Source organism: Equus przewalskii, chromosome 7 (genome assembly GCF_037783145.1).
Source record: "Equus przewalskii isolate Varuska chromosome 7, EquPr2, whole genome shotgun sequence".
Taxonomy (NCBI): Eukaryota; Metazoa; Chordata; class Mammalia; order Perissodactyla; family Equidae; genus Equus; species Equus przewalskii.
This window is the reverse complement of record NC_091837.1, coordinates 1232622-1248628: the sequence shown is the minus strand read 5'-3', so window position 1 is coordinate 1248628 and position 16007 is coordinate 1232622. Positions and strand designations below refer to the sequence as shown.

The 16007-nt window shown below is 45.7% G+C and overlaps 1 protein-coding gene across 14 annotated transcripts in view; it reads right to left on the bottom strand.

Annotated features, from left to right (window-relative positions):
- The window catches only part of DGCR2 (DiGeorge syndrome critical region gene 2), an 89267-nt gene that overhangs the window by 19267 nt on the left and 53993 nt on the right, over positions 1-16007 (bottom strand). For all 14 annotated transcript variants that reach the window (XM_070628150.1, XM_070628145.1, XM_070628142.1 and 11 more), the window contains 2 exons: positions 15766-15842; positions 8625-8801 (listed from right to left, as the gene is read on the bottom strand). In XM_070628150.1, the coding sequence (XP_070484251.1) occupies positions 8625-8801; positions 15766-15842 (254 nt within the window). The remainder of the gene's footprint in view (positions 1-8624; positions 8802-15765; positions 15843-16007) is intronic.

Here is a 16007-nt window from a genome sequence, read left to right as displayed (position 1 = left end):
ATTGGAAAACTGTTAGAAGTAATCAACAACTACAGCAAAGTTGCAGGGTATAAAATCAATTTGCATAAATCAGTAGCATTTCTATACTCCAGTAATGAACCAACAGAAAAAGAACTCAAGAATACAATACCATTCACAATCGCAACAAAAAGAATAAAATACCTTGGGGTAAATTTAACTAAGGAAGTGAAGGACCTATATAATGAAAATTACAAGGCCTTTCTGAGAGAATTGGATGACGACATAAGGAGATGGAAAGACATTCCATGTACATGGATTGGAAGAATAAACATAGTTAAAATGTCCATTCTACCTAAAGCAATCTACAGATTCAACGCCATCCCAATCAGAATCCCAACGACATTCTTTACAGAATTAGAACAAAGAATCCTAAAATTCATATGGGGCAACAAAAGACCCCGAATTTCTAAAGCAATCCTGAGAAAAAAGAACAAAACGGGAGGCATCACAATCCCTGACTTCAAAACATACAAAGCTACAGTAATCAAAACAGCATGGTACTGGTACAAAAACAGGTGCACAGATCAATGGAACAGAATTGAAAGCCCAGAAATAAAACCACACATCTATGGACAGCTTATCTTTGACAAAGGAGCTGAGGGCATACAATGGAGAAAAGAAAGTCTTTTCAACAAATGGTGCTGGGAAAACTGGAAAGCCACATGTAACAGAATGAAAATTGACCATTCTTTTTCACCATTCACCAAAATAAACTCAAAATGGATCAAAGACCTAAAGCTGAGACCTGAAACCATAAGGCTTCTGGAAGAAAACGTAGGCAGTACACTCTTTGACATCAGTATTAAAAGGATCTGTTCGGACACCATGACTTCTCAGAGAAGGGAAACAATAGAAAGAATAAACAAATGGGACTTCATCAGATTAAAGAGCTTCTTCAAGGCAAATGAAAACAGGATTGAAACAAAAAAACAACCCACTAACTGGGAAAAAATATTTGCAAGTCATATATCTGACAAAGGCTTAATATCCATAATATATAAAGAACTCTCGCAACTCAACAACAAAACATCAAACAACCCAATCAAAAAATGGGCTGGAGACATGAACAGACATTTCTCCAAAGAAGATATACTGATGGCCAATAGGCACATGAAAAGATGCTCATCATCACTGATCATCAGGGAAATGCAAATCAAAACTACACTAAGATATCACCTTACACCCGTTAGAATGACAAAAACATCTAAAACTAATAGCAACAAATGTTGGAGAGGTTGCGGAGAAAAAGGAACCCTCACGCACTGCTGGTGGGAATGCAAACTGGTGCAGCCACTATGGAAAACAGTATGGAGATTCCGCAAAAAATTAAAAATAGAACTACCATACAATCCAGCCATCCCACTACTGGTTATTTATCCAAAGAACTTGAAGTCAGCAATCCCAAAAAGTCCTATGCACCCCAATGTTTATTGCAGCACTGTTTACAATAGCCAAGACGTGGAAGCAACCTAAGGGTCCAGCAACAGACGAATGGATAAAGAAGATGTGGTACATATATACAATGGAATACTACTCAGCTGCAAAACAGAACAAAATCATTTCATTTGCAATAACATGGATGGACCTTGAGAGAATTATGTTAAGTGAAATAAGCCAGCGAGAGAAGGATAATCTGTGTATGACTCCACTCATATGAGGAATTTAAAATTATGGACTAAGAACAGTTTAGTGGATACCAGGGGAAAGGTGGGGTGGGGGGTGGGCACAAAGGGTGAAGTGGTGCACCTACAACACGAATGACAAACATTAATGTACAACTGAAATTTCACGAGATTGTAACCTATCAAAACTCAATTAAAGAAAAAAAAGAAAAAAAAAGTCTATGTCCCCAATAACATGATCTCAAGACAGACAGAGCTAAAACTAGAGAATATCAAGGAAGAACGGGTGAATCAACACTGCAGCGAGGGGCTATAACCCCTCTCTTTCAACAACTGATGCATCACACAGCCATACTGACCTGATTTGAGCAGTACCATCAATAAGCCTGTTAAATAAATGTATAAAGAATCCTATGGCCAAGAGTTCAAGCATACATGGAACACTAACAAAAATGAACCCAATTCAAGGCCACAAAACAAATCTTAAAGAAAAAAAGAAAGTAAATATCATGCTTTCTGACCACAAAACAATTAAGCCACTAAATTAAATTAGCGACCTAATTAAATTAAATTAGGGAAAACTGAACCTTAAATGCCTTATATTAGAAAAAACTAGGGCCCAGCCCAGTGGCACAGCGGTGAAGTTCCCACGTTCTGCTTCTCGGCAGCCCGGGGTTCACCGGTTCAGATTCCAGGTGCGGATGTGGCACTGCTTGGCAAGCCATGCTGTGGTAGGCGTCCCACATATAAAGTAGAGGAAGATGGGCACGGATGTTAGCTTAGGGCCAGGCTTCCTCAGCAAAAAGAGGAGGACCGGCAGTAGTTAGCTCAGGGCTAATCTTCCTCAAAAAAAAAAACAAACAACAACAACAAAAAAATTAAGGAGTTAAGAATTTAACACTAGAAGTCAGTAAAACAAAAGAATAAACCTAATAAAAAGGTTGACAGCAGAAATTGATGGCACAGAATTAATGGCACAGAAAACAGATACACTGCACTGACAATCCATTACTACTCAAAGCTGGTTCTTCATAAAGATTAATTAAACAGGCAAACCTCCAGTAAGACTGATCAAGAAGAAGGGAGAAAGTATAAATAATATTAGGAATCAAAAGGAGGTCATAATGACAGACATACAAATGCTTCAACAAATTCATAAGAGAATGCTAAGAGAATTTTATAACAATGAATTAGAAAATTTAGATTACATGAGCAACGCCCTAGGTAAATATGACTTAGCAAAACTGACTGGAAAACTTGAATATATCTATAATCATTAAAGGAACTAAATCAATGTTAAAAACCTATACCCAAGATATATGTATACATACACACACACACCCACACACACAGCCCCCTTAGCTCTGTCCACTCAGAGGATGTAAAAGCAATGAGCATAACTAGTGCCCAGATCCCTCAAGGCTCCTTAGAGAAAAGGCTGACTCCAGAGAGTGTAAGATGAATCTGGAAAGGCTCAAGAACGATTGGGGACAGCTTGTGAAATAAAGTGACAGAACTGAAAGGAGAAATACAAATCCATAATTGTATTTGTGGACTTCAACACCTCCCTCTCAGCAATTGACAGAACTCCCAGACAGAACATCACTGAGGATATAGACTGTCTGAACAATACCATCAACTGATAAGATCTAATTCACACACACACTCCCCACTCCAAAAGATAGTATCCTGGGGGCATAAAACATAGCTCAACAAATTTAAGATAATTGTTATCGTACAGAGGTTCTTTTCTGACTACAACAGAATCAAACCAGAAATCAGTAACAGAAAGACAACAGGAAAATCTCTGAGCACACAGAAGTTGAAAAACACACTTCTAAATCCATGGATCATAGGAGGTCTCAAAAAAAAAAAAAAATACACAGAACTGAATGAAAATGAAACTATAACATATCTAACTATGGGGGATGCAGGTCCATCAATGCCAAGAGGGACATTTACAGCATGAAATGCTTACATTACAAATGAGCAAAGGTCTCAAATCAATAAGCTAAGTTCCTACCTCAGGAAACTAGAAAAACAGCAAAATATGTCCAATGCAAAGAGAGGAACTAATGAAGATAAGAGCAGAAATCAGTGAAATTGAAAACTGAACAAGAGAAAAATCAACGAAACAAAAAGTTGGTTCTTAAAAAAAAAATGAACAAAATTGATAAGCCTCTAGCACAACTGTAAAAATAAAATGGGAACAACACAGATCACCATCAGGAATGAAATAGGGGCTACCACTATAAATCCTGCAACTATAAAATCTGCACCATTAGCAGGAGAAGAAGAGAATACTATGAACAACTTTATGCTCATAAATTTGAAAACTTAGAAGAAATGATCAATTCTTTGAAAACCACAAACTACCAAAAACTCACCTAACACGAAACTGACAATTTGTATAGTCCTAAAACCATTTAACAAATTGAATTTATAATTAAAAAGCTCCTCCCAAAAGAAATCTCTAGACCCAAATGGTTTTACTGGAGAATTCAATCACATGTTTGAAGAATTAACACCAATTCTACATAATCTCTCCCCAGAAAACAAAAGAGGAAGGAACATTTCTTAATTCATTTTATGAGGTCAGTATAACCCTGATATCAAAGCCAAAGACAGTATTTAAAATAAAAAAAAAAAAAACAGAAAAAACCCCTACAAACCAATATTTCTCATGGACTTAGATGCAAAAATCTTCAATAAAATATTAGCGAACCAAATTAAACAATACATAAAATGAATTATACACCATGAGCAAGTGGGATTTATTCTAGGTATGCAAGCTTTAATATCTGAAAATCAATGTAACCTATCACCTCAAATTGAAGCTAAGGAAGAAATATCATATGCTTATACCAAATGATGCACAAAAGCATTTGACAAAATCCAATACTCATTTATGATTAAAAAAAAAAAAAAAAAACTCTTCACAAGTTAGGAATGGAGGGGAATTACTTCAACTTGACAAAGAACATCTCCAAAAAAACCCTATAGCTAATGTCATACTTCATGGTAAAAGAACTAAATACATTGCCCATAAGCTTGGGATATCTGCTCTCCCCACTCTTACTCAACACAGTGCTGGGATTTCTAGCCACTGAAACAACACAGGGCAAAGAAATGAGAGACATAGGTTTGAAAGAAAGGAAAGAAAACTATCTCTATTTGCAGGTGACATGATTGTCTACATAGAAAATTCCAAGGAATTTATCAAAAAATCTCATATTGGGGCTGGCCCCGTGGCTGAGTGGTTGGGTTCGCGCGCTCCGCTGCAGGCAGCCCAGTGTTTCGTTGGTTGGAATCTTGGGCGCGGACATGGCACTGCTCATCAAACCATGCTGAGGCAGCATCCCACATGCCACAACTAGAAGGATCCACAACGAAGAATATACAACTATGTACCGGGGGGCTTTGGGGAGAAAAAAGAAAAAAATAAAATCTTAAAAAAAAATCTCATAGAACTAATCTAATAAGTGAGTTCAGCAAGGTCAAAGGATATCAAGCTTAAAATACAAAAACCAATCACATTTCTTTATACTAACAATAAATATGTAGAAACCAAAGTTTAAAACACATACCATTTACAATTGTTCCAAAGAAAATGAAAAATCTAGATATACACTTAAACGTGTACAGGATCTGCTGGCTGTGAAAATTACAAAATGCCAATGAAAGAAAGAAAACAGTAAATAAATGAAGAGACATACCATGTTCATAGATTGGAAGATCCAAGACAGTAATGATATAAATTCTCCCCAAACTGATCTATAGGTTTAATGCAATTTTTATTTAAATTCTAGCAAGGTTTTTGGAGATAGACAAGCCTATTCAAAAATTTATAGAGAAAAGGCACAGGCCTTAGAATACTAAAACAATTCTGACTGAGAAGAATAAAGTAGGAGGAATCACTTTCTGATTTCAATGCTGATTATGAAGCTACAGTAATCAAGATAGCGTGGTAGTGGCAGAGGGTTAGACAAACAGATCAACAGAACAAACTAGAGAACCCAGAAATACACCCACACGAATATGCCCAACTAATTTTTGACAAAGGCACAAAAGTAATTCAATGGAAAAAGGACAGCTTCTCAACAAATGGTGCTAGGGCAATTGGACACTCACAGGAAAAAAACTTGACCTAAATCTCACACCTTATAAAAAAATTAACTAAAAATGGATCATAGACTTAAATTTAGAACATAAAACTATAAGACTTTTAGGAAAAAAACACAGGAGAAACTCTTCAGAAAGTAAGGCAAAGACTTCTTAGCTTTGACACCAAAAGGAGCATCTATAAAAGGAAAAATTGATAAATTAGACTTCACCAAAAGTTAAAACTTCTGTTCTGTTAAAACCAATGTGAAGAAGAGAAAGACAAGCTATAGGCTGGGAAAAATATTTGCAAGCAACATATCTGGCGAAGGACTAGTACACAGAATACAAAAAGACTCAAGTCAACAGTAAAAAACCCCAAACAATCCAATTAGAAAATGGACAAATGACACGAACAGACATTTCACCAAAGAGGACACAGGGATGGCAAACGAGCACATGGAAACGTGTTGAACGTCACTCGCATCAGGGAACTGCAGATTAAAACCACAATGAAACAGCACTACATATCTATTGGAATGTCTAAAACTTAAAAATAGTGTAAACAAGTGTCTAGCAAAGATGTGGAAAAACCAGATCACTCACACACTACTGGTGGGAACATAAGACGGCACAGCCACTCTGAAAAAGTTCGCTAGTTTCTTAAAAAACTAAACATGCAACTACCACGCAACTCAGCACGAGCAATCCCAGCATTTATCCCAGAGAGTAAAAATGTGTGTTCGCATAAAAACTTGTACATATGTAAGATGAACAAATGTTCATATTAAACTGTAACAGCCAAAGACTAGAATTAGTCCAGATGTTCTTCAACAGGTGAATGGTTAAACAAACTGAAAACCATGAAATGCTACTCAGGAATAAAAAGGAACAAACTAGTGATCTATGTAACAATTTTGATGACTCTCCAGGGAATTAGAAGGAGGCAATCCCAAAAGGTTAGACAGTATATGGTTCAATTTGCGTAACGTTACAGAAATGAAAAAACTTTAGAAATCTTAGCAGTCACAAGGAGGCAGGGATAGGGGAGGGGTAAGGGGGGGGGTGTGGTTATTAAAGGACAATGAAAAGGATCTTTGTGGGGCTGAGACTGTCCACATCATGACTGTGCTGGTGAATACAGGAAGCTACACAGGTGATAAAATTCTACAGCACTCACACACAAGCAGGCACGAGTGCAAGTAAACCAGAGATATCTGAGTAAGATCAGTGGATTGCGGTCAAGTCAATATCCTGGCTGTGGTATTATACTATAGTTTTGCAAAATGTTCCCATTTGGGGAAACCAGGCAAAATGTACAAGGGATCTCTGTCTTATTTCTTTTAAATGCATATGAATCTACAAGGATCTCAATAAAAATTTCAATTAAAAAAAAGTATAAACGGTACAATTAAGCATCAAAATATCAGCAAACCAAAGCTGGCAATACATATACAAAAGTCATGAGGATGGTTTAACATCAGAAAATCTTTACTGTAAAATAGTAGATAATAAATAAAATTATGTAATGTAAAATAAAACAGTAATGTAAAACAGTAAATAAAGAAAAAATAATCCCAATAAATGCAGAAAAAGCATTTACTAAAATCAATACATTTCTATACTGTAAAAAATCCCAGCAAATCAGGAAGAAGGGTACTTCCTTAACTTCACAAAGGCATCTGCTAAATCCTACAGAGAATGTTCTATTCAATGTGAAACGCTAAAAGCCTTCCCTTTTAGGTTGGGAAGGTAAGATGCTTACTACCACTTAGAAGCAACACTATCCTGGAGACCTTAGCAAGAAAAGTTACACCAGGGAAAAAAACATAAAGAAATTAAAAGCCAAAGATTTGAAAGAAGACACAAAAATGCCTAAATAGAAACTCTAGGAGAAATCACCAAGTAAGAGAACTAATTAATAAGGGAATTCAGAAAATATCCTAAACTTCATACAGAGAGAAGACCAAGAACAGGCAACATAATGGTCAAGAACAAGGCAGGGCAGCCCGCCACCAGCTAAGAAGATTCGTCACAAAGCCCCTGTGAAGCTGGTGTGGTATCGACACAGATTGACCAACAGCCAAGGGGCAGAATGAAACCTCGACCCATGACAAATCAGTGAGGACGGGAGTGGTGGTCCAAATAAACCGAGCTGAGATCCACTGCAAGCCTTCCCTGCCTCACACTCCACACGTGGGTTCAATCCAGCCTTCCACCCATGGCAGGCAGGGGAGGGGGGTAGCATGAAGGAGCCCTGCCCTCAGACAGCACAGCCACACTGAGAGCCCCTGAGGCTGAACGAGACCCCGCTGTGGAATGTGGGCAAGTGAGCTTGCAGAGGGACTGGGAAAGACCCGTGACACACAGAGCAGTCCAGATGGGCAGACAGAGAAGCAGGGCGAGAGATCTTGGAAGGACCTGTGAGGAGCCAGGAAGGAGACTAAGGGAGTCAGAGGCACCGGGATGCCACGAGATTTGGCACGTCCTTTGGTCACCACTCTCATTTAGTCTCCTAACACAACTGAGGTGGCGAGGGCAGGAATTATCGCGTCTACCCTGGGAAACAGAAACGAGGGCTCAGAGACATCAACTGCTGCCCAGGTCACAGAGCTGAAGAGAGGGCCAGCCAGGCCCATACTCAGCTTGGGTCCCAGCCCAGGCTCTTGTCCTCAACACCAAGGCATCTTCAGAGCAATGTGTGAGCCAGGCAAGGAACGCCTGCTGCACCGCTACGGAACAGGGCTTCTGCCTCAGGGCAGCATGTGGTCCAAGTCCACTCAAGGTCCACAACGAGGTTGAGAAATTAGAACACCACATTCCCATGACAAGCACCCTTCCTTACAGCTCACTAGAGGAGTCACATTCAAGGTGGCTTACTTCTTTTACACAGAAACGAAGACTTCTCATAGCAGTTCTCGGCGTGCCAGCTGTGCAGGTCGTGGTGGCGGAGGGTGGGGAAGTGGAAGCACTGGAGCTGGGCACAGAACACATTGTCACTTTCAGACATAGCCGAGGCAAAGATGGGGTCTGGGGGCAGGAACACCTCTGAGGAACCTGTGGGGAAGACAAAAGGGGCCCGGCCATTACAAGATGTCAACACACCAGTCACACACAGTCCGCATGGGGACCAAGGACCCCCTAAAGTAGACCATCAATCAAAGAGGTTGTGGAGCGCCAAGCGCTACCTGTACTGTGGGGACAGCACTCATTTGCCCACGACCTCCCTAAGCTCCTCCGAGTGCAGCTCTGGGCACCTGCCTGACAGGGGCCTCGCTCCTCAGAGCCAGGGAGGAAGCACAGGGACAGCGACACTGGGAGGAGAGCTGGAGGAGGGCTGTGCTTAGCGGAAGAGGTTTAAAGGGAGCAACAATATGAAGAGTGACTAAAACGTACGAGTTCACGTGGATAAAAGGAACAAATAGAGGAGAGCAGGGGGAAGTTCCCCCTTACAACAGTCTGAACTAATAAATGGAGAAGGAACTGAAAAGGCGCCCACTGCACCTGCCAGGAAGACACGATTCAGGCAGATTCATGGCTCAGATGCCCACAAGGAGCATGAGCTGGCCAGGTAAACTCCTGGAAAGCGCTGGCTCCCTGGGACCCCCTCCTAGCTCTGTTATCCGCGCAGCCCCTGCCTCCCAAGCTGGGACCAGGAGATCAGAAACCACACTACCTTCAAAGCCCATGGGGGGTTTGCGGGTGGTCAGGGAGGGGCCTCAAACCTCTAAGCCTCTCCTCTGCAACATTCTGGAGGCAGGGCTCTGGCCACGTGCGGGGTGCAGCACAGCCAGCCGACAGAGCTCACTCCACCTTGGAGAGCCCTCTCCAATGCTGGGCTGCCCAAAGACTGCTGGAGGCTAACCTGGACACGGATCACTGGAAACACCCTCATTTTACCAAGAGGGCAATGTGCTTTGCCCTTAAACAGCAATGAGGCATTCCCACACAAGCCTTTTGAACTCTATTTGCTCCCAACGCTAAGCATGAAGCTTGATTTTGAAGAGTCAGTGAGTCTGGAAGCAGGACCTCATTCCGAGGGCACTTGGAACATGGTCTCCTGGCTTGCTAACAAGGGCAGGGAGATGGGCTTTTGGGGAATACGGAAGGCTGGAAAGCGAGTCCTTGGCTGACAGGCACAGCCAGCATCAGCGTACCCCTGCCCAGTGACATCAGGGCCCCAGGGTACTGCCGGCCTCACCTGCTGTGGTCAGACTCACAGGAGGACCATGGCGGGACAGAGGAGTGGGCCCAGGCTCTCTGGAGATGTCTTCCCACATCACCTGGGGGCTTATCTCCATCACTAACAGTGGGTGCTGCCACGAGCACCCTGTCACCAGCCCACTGCTGTCTTTCTTCAGGCTCCCTGCTCCCCAATGAGGCCTCCTGTACCCGTGTACTCTCCTCCTCTCCCTCAGCTGCCCCTTCAGCTGGGAGGCCCCCTCTTTTTTAAAAAACTGTTTTCTACACTATTTGGCTTCTTGTTTCACAGGATGAAAAATGAACAGATTCCTCCCATCCTTTATAAAAACACAAGTCTTCAGCCCTGAGTATAGCTGCCAACCCAGAGAACAATTTCAGCACATGACTGCAAAGCTTGTACAAGGCCACAAACGACCTCCCAGGGTAGAGTCCAGGGACCTGGTCCCACTCTTGCCCCTCTCTCGGCTGGCTGGACCGGGCCAGAGCCAAGTCAGAGGATGGCTCAGGCAGATGCAAGCCGGAATTCCCAGACCCACCGAGCCATGTGCAGATGGAGGGTACAGAGAGCAGCTGAGGGGAGAGGGCTCCTCCCACCCACTGGTACCCACAGGACCACCTAGGTCTCCTCATTCTGTGCTGGTCAGAGGCCCTATTTACCCCAAGGTCGTGTGGGATGCAGTTTCTCAAAACCAGGGACTGTGAAGACCACTTCTTTTGCCAAACTAGAAGAGCCTTCTCAGCCTTCCTTTTATTTGTCTTCTCTATGGCATTTCATACTCCAATTTCTTAAGGATGTCTCCAAACTTTCTCTGACAGCATCTAAATGCAGCTAATCCCCAACACACTTTATGTGGTCTTCCATTAGCATCTGCAGTTGAGTTGAGTAGCATCCCCCCAAAATTTATGCCCACCTGGAACGTCAGAATGTGACCTTATTTGGCTCTCGAGATAAAATCATCCTTGATTTGGGGTGAGTCCTAAATCCAATGACTGGTGTCCTTATAAGAAGGGGAGAGGACACAGAGAGACACACGGAAAATGGCCATGTGAAGACAGAGTGGAGATTGGAGTGATGCTGCCACAAGCCAAGGAATGCCAGGAGCCACTAAAAGCTGGAGAAGGTGCAAGGAAGGATGCTCTCCTGGAGCCTGTGGAGGGGCCGTGGCCCTGCCGACACCTTGATTTTGCACTTTTGTCTCCAGAACTGAGATGAAGTAAATTTGTGTTGTTTTAAGCCACCAAGTTCACGGTGCTCTGCTAGGGCAGCCCCAGGAATCGAACACAGCCTCCTAATCACTCTCTGTCGCAGTTTAACACATTTGCAGGCCCCAATCCTGCAAACAGGCACCCAGGGTACGCTGGGCAACAGCAGGCCTCAGGGCTCCACTTGCCTTGTGGGGCTGACATCTGAGTGGGGGTATAAACAGTGGAGACAGATGACGAGCACAGACCTACTAAGTGAGCGAAGTACACATGATACAGGAAGGTTATGGTGGCTACAGGAAGAGAAAGCCGGAGCGTGGAGGTGAAGGCAGGCCTTGGAGCAGGGACAGCAGGAAAGAGGTAGGGGGAGGGGTGCACTGACCTTCCTAACACCACTTGTGCTGGGGGTTCCACGCCACCCACAGGCTCGCTGCTTTGCTAGAGGGACTCAAGGGACCCCACATGTAGCCGGTGTCATGGCTGAGATTTATTACAGCAATGTAGCAAGATACACACCAGCAGCAAGGGGAACGGACAGCTCAGGCAGAGTCCGGAGGAATCCAGGCCAGGCTTCCCGAGCGCTCTCCCTCCGGACTCGAGGGTGCCACGGAGTGGGGCTTTGCCAGCAGCGAGCTGCAGCAACAGCAGTGTGCGGCGTTTCTGCCCAGGGAAGCCTGGGTACCAACACCCTGCCCACCACAATTCCGGACTCACCAAGGGAAGCAGGCATCACTATAAATCCCGCTGTTCATGAAGTCCAGGCAGCCTGGCACTGCAGGCTCCACCTCATCCCTGAGCTGGTCACCCATGCTACCTTCTCCTACACCAGAGCGGGCCCTGAGCCTGGGGAAGGAGCGTCCCAGGGAGGGCTTACAGCGGGAACAAGGGTGGCATGTGGGAAGAGCAAGGCAGTCAAGTGGCTGGAGAGGAGGGCCAGGGGAATGGTGGGAGGGGAGGGCAGAGGGAAAGGGTGCTGCAGGCCCCAGTGAGGGCCATGCCTTGTGGGAGAAGGAGGGCCTGAGGAGTAGAGGGCTCTCTGGCAGCTGTGTGAGAAGACTGGGGTGAGTGGGGGTGGGAGCAAGGGATGAGCATCAGATCTGGTGGTTGTGACCCGGTGACAGGTGATGAGATGCTGGACGTGTCTGAAAGGGTGTGAGGTGTGAGGGAAGTCAGGGAGGACCCCTTTGTCTCCAGCTCCAGCACAGATCCCTCTCCAGGGCCTGCCCCTGCTTCCTAGACAGCCTTTGCCCTCAACAGCCTGCTCTGCCTGAAGGACCACATCTTGCAGAAAGGCAACGCAAGCAGAGTTGCCCCAGCTGGAAACCGGGAGGCACGGAGGTGGCATGCCATTGTACCTGCAGACCCCTACTCACCGACCTCCCTCCAGCACACTCCCTCCTCCACTCCCCCACCCCCCACCACAGCAGGTAGGCCCTCAGCCAGAGTAACGGCAACAGCCCCAACACTCCTCTCACTCCTCTGCACACGAGCTGCCCTTAGCCTGGCATACAAAAGCATGTGAAACGCCACCTAAGTCCTGCTGTCATGTCTCCTCCTGCACGTCCATCAGGCAGCCACTCTCATCTCTGTGTCTCTGTCCCCTGCTCCCTAAGCATGGAAGAGCCCTCCATCGCTGCAGTAGGGGGTGACCCTCACTAACTTTTCTGGCCAATGTGCCATCTGTCTTCCCACCAGCAGGCCATCAGCCTCTCAGGGCAGTGCCTCGCCTTCCTGTCCTGGTATGGCAGCACCCACGGAACGAGCCTGCACTGCGGCCCAGCAGGGGCTGTGTGGCTCCTCCCAGAGGCCTGCTGCAGAGACAGCCACCCCACTCTCAGGGGTGTCTTTCTTCAGCAGAACTGGAGCCTGACCCCTAGCTGACCCCACTCCGGCCTGATGTCACCTCGCCCAGAGGGCAGGGTCTCTGCACTGTGTCTTCTAGGCCAGCCTGAGCCCTGGCCCTACCCCCCATTGCCCCTCCTTCAATGCTGACAGAGGCTTCTAGATCCAAGGTCCTACTGGCAGGTGCAGGACAGGTCAAGGCACACAACACGATCACATCCTCCCCAGGTGCAGGCACCAGGGCCGAGAAGATGGAAGCACACCTGGTCTTTGCCCACCTGTGACGGGGGTGAGCCCCTAGAGGCAGACACACTGAGACACTGCTGGACAGTGGGGGCAAAGATGCCGAGTATACCTTAAATGAGCAAGTTACACAACACACGGACACATCACACACACAGTATGCTTCCCTTTTTATATTTTAAAATAAATAGCGCATGTAATAACCAGAAACTGCAGTGATACTGGTAAGAGCAATGATGGGGGCCCTGCACGATGACCTGTGGGAAAATGCAGATGTTTCCCTTTAGAAAGCACAGATCTGTTTTTTTCAAACTTTGGCCATAACCGTTATACAAATGGTGATCTCGTGTTCTTTCGAGGCCACAGCTCTCGGTCTCCAGTGCACGCCAGGACCCGGGTGCTGTCAAATCCTCAGGTGCCGGGTTGACAGACCATGCAGACAGGGCGCAGAGGCAGAGCCACCCTCCTGTGGGAGAGGCCGAGGAAGCGTGTGCCCGAAGGCCCCCAGGAGAACTCTCTTGAGCAGAGTTCCAAAATTAAAATACATGGGGAGTGCCTGCTTGTAGGTACAAGAAGTATGTATACACATATAATACCACACACGCACTGTTGTGCCAGTACATAACACACATTACAAAATGCACAAAAATAGGAAAAAGTTAGACAAGATATAGACGAAGCAAACATTTTTAAACATCTTCCTGTGATGGCTCCCTCCTACCATTAGCTAATATTCTCAGGCACAATCTGTCCTTAGGGAGGGGCTCATGATTAACGACAACGGATTGAAATTCACTTCATGCTGTCTTTGTGACCTGGCACCTTTGGGTGAGTGTGCTCCTCAGACCCAGCTGGACCCCGTTTTACAGCAGGCTGCACCTGGCAGAGTTCCTTTGGAAGCAGAAGGGCGGGCTCTGCCATTCTCTTATTTGCTTGGGGTTGTGTTTTCAGCATTCTCTTCACTCTGCAGTTTCGCAGCAGAAATGTTTTAACATGGAAATTTTCAAATACACACGAAAGCAGAGAGAGGAGTATGACGACTCCCCCATGAGGCTTCAACACTGCCTCCACCCTGCAGTTTGTTTTGTCTGTCCCCCTCCCCACAGAAATTCCTCCCCTGCAGACAGAGCACAGCTCACCCTACACACAGGTGTGCGTCTCCTGAAACCGCACAGCCACAACACGACTGTCACACCTAAGAAGACCTCTACTACAAAAAAAAGCATGTCAACCTCTACTACAAATTCATAGGCACTTTCCCTAATTGTCCCCCCAAAGTTTTTTAAAACTTTCCCCCCAATCCAGGATGCCATTGAGGTTATGTGCTACATTTGGTTTTAGGTTTCTTTAGCTTCTTCGAATCTAGAACAACTCATGATGTTGAGCTGTGTCATGTGTCTGGGCCAGTGACCTTGCAGGAGAAGAATCTTTCTTATCCACATAATCATTTGGTGACCATTGCTTAAATCCCTAACAGAATTCCCCAGTCCAGTTAAGCAGGCACATGCTGCACCCACGCAGAGCTGCTGGACGTCAGGCCCCACAGCACCACCTGTGTGCGGCCCACTCTTGCCTCGGAGCCCCTTGCACACTGAGCCACCATTGCCAGTGTTGATAGACACATTCATCTTTTCCTAAATTTCAGATTCCTGGTGGAGCCACAGAGACCATTATGGCCAGTGGAGCCCACTAATGCCATTCTAATGCCAGAGAGGATGGTCCCATGTCTCCCAACTCAGAACAAGCTGTCATGCCACAGAGACTCAAGTCTTCTCCTTTGAACTAACTGTGTCATGAAGATAACTGTGTCCAGGAGAGTCTACACTGTCCCGAAGGGCGGTACCCTCTGCTGGGGTAAGGGGCGATGGGCCCTGGCCTAGGATTTACCTCCAACAGCTGTGATTAGAGCAGATAAGAAACTACTCGGACAACTACGCTTTGCAAGGCGCCCTGTGACTTTGGTCCTGGAAACCCAAAAGCCATTTATTTGTCAACTACTCCCGTGGGAAATCTAAATAATACGCCCAGAAACTTTGGGAATGCAAATGTGGGTAGGCTTTTAGTAGGACATTAGGAGGACATGAGAATGGGGTGACATCCTAAGCAGGAGTGGGAGCCAGTGGGTGAGGTCCCCTCTGCTGGGGCCTCTGCAGTGCCACCTCTGCACCCCCTGCCCTGGGGGCCTGCCTCTCTCCAGGGCAGCCTGCTGCCCAGGGCCCTGGCCCTTCTCAACACCAGTCCTGTCTGTGCCTTCACCCATTCTGGGCGGAAACACAGCCAGGACCTGTCGTAAAGTCACTCAGGCTGGGAAGAGGGACCTGAGCTGGGGGCTGGCCCTGGAGTGCCTGCCCATCATCATAGCCCTCCCAGTGATCTGGGACCCATTACTCTCCATGACCCCAGCACCAGGCAGCCCTACGGGCCAGGCACCACCAGTGAGAGGGTGGGGGTAAGTGGGGAGACCCCAGCAATATCCCCCTGTTCAATTTCAACTCAACAATTCTTCAGAGAAAAGACCAGAAAGGCTTACCTTTGTACGCTACCTCCCAGTGACCTTCTAAAGAGCGGTTCCGGCCAGTGACGACATATTGGTAGCCAACCCACAACCTATAGGAGGGCAGAAATGCAGGAAACCTCAGTGCAGCGGCAGGGAAGCAGCCATCAACTGTGCGTGCGTGCGTGTATTTTAATAGTTATACCGACCTTTAAAATATTGAGCTTCTCAGGGCCAACCTTCCTCACCAAAAAACCAAAAACAAATTAAGCTTCTAA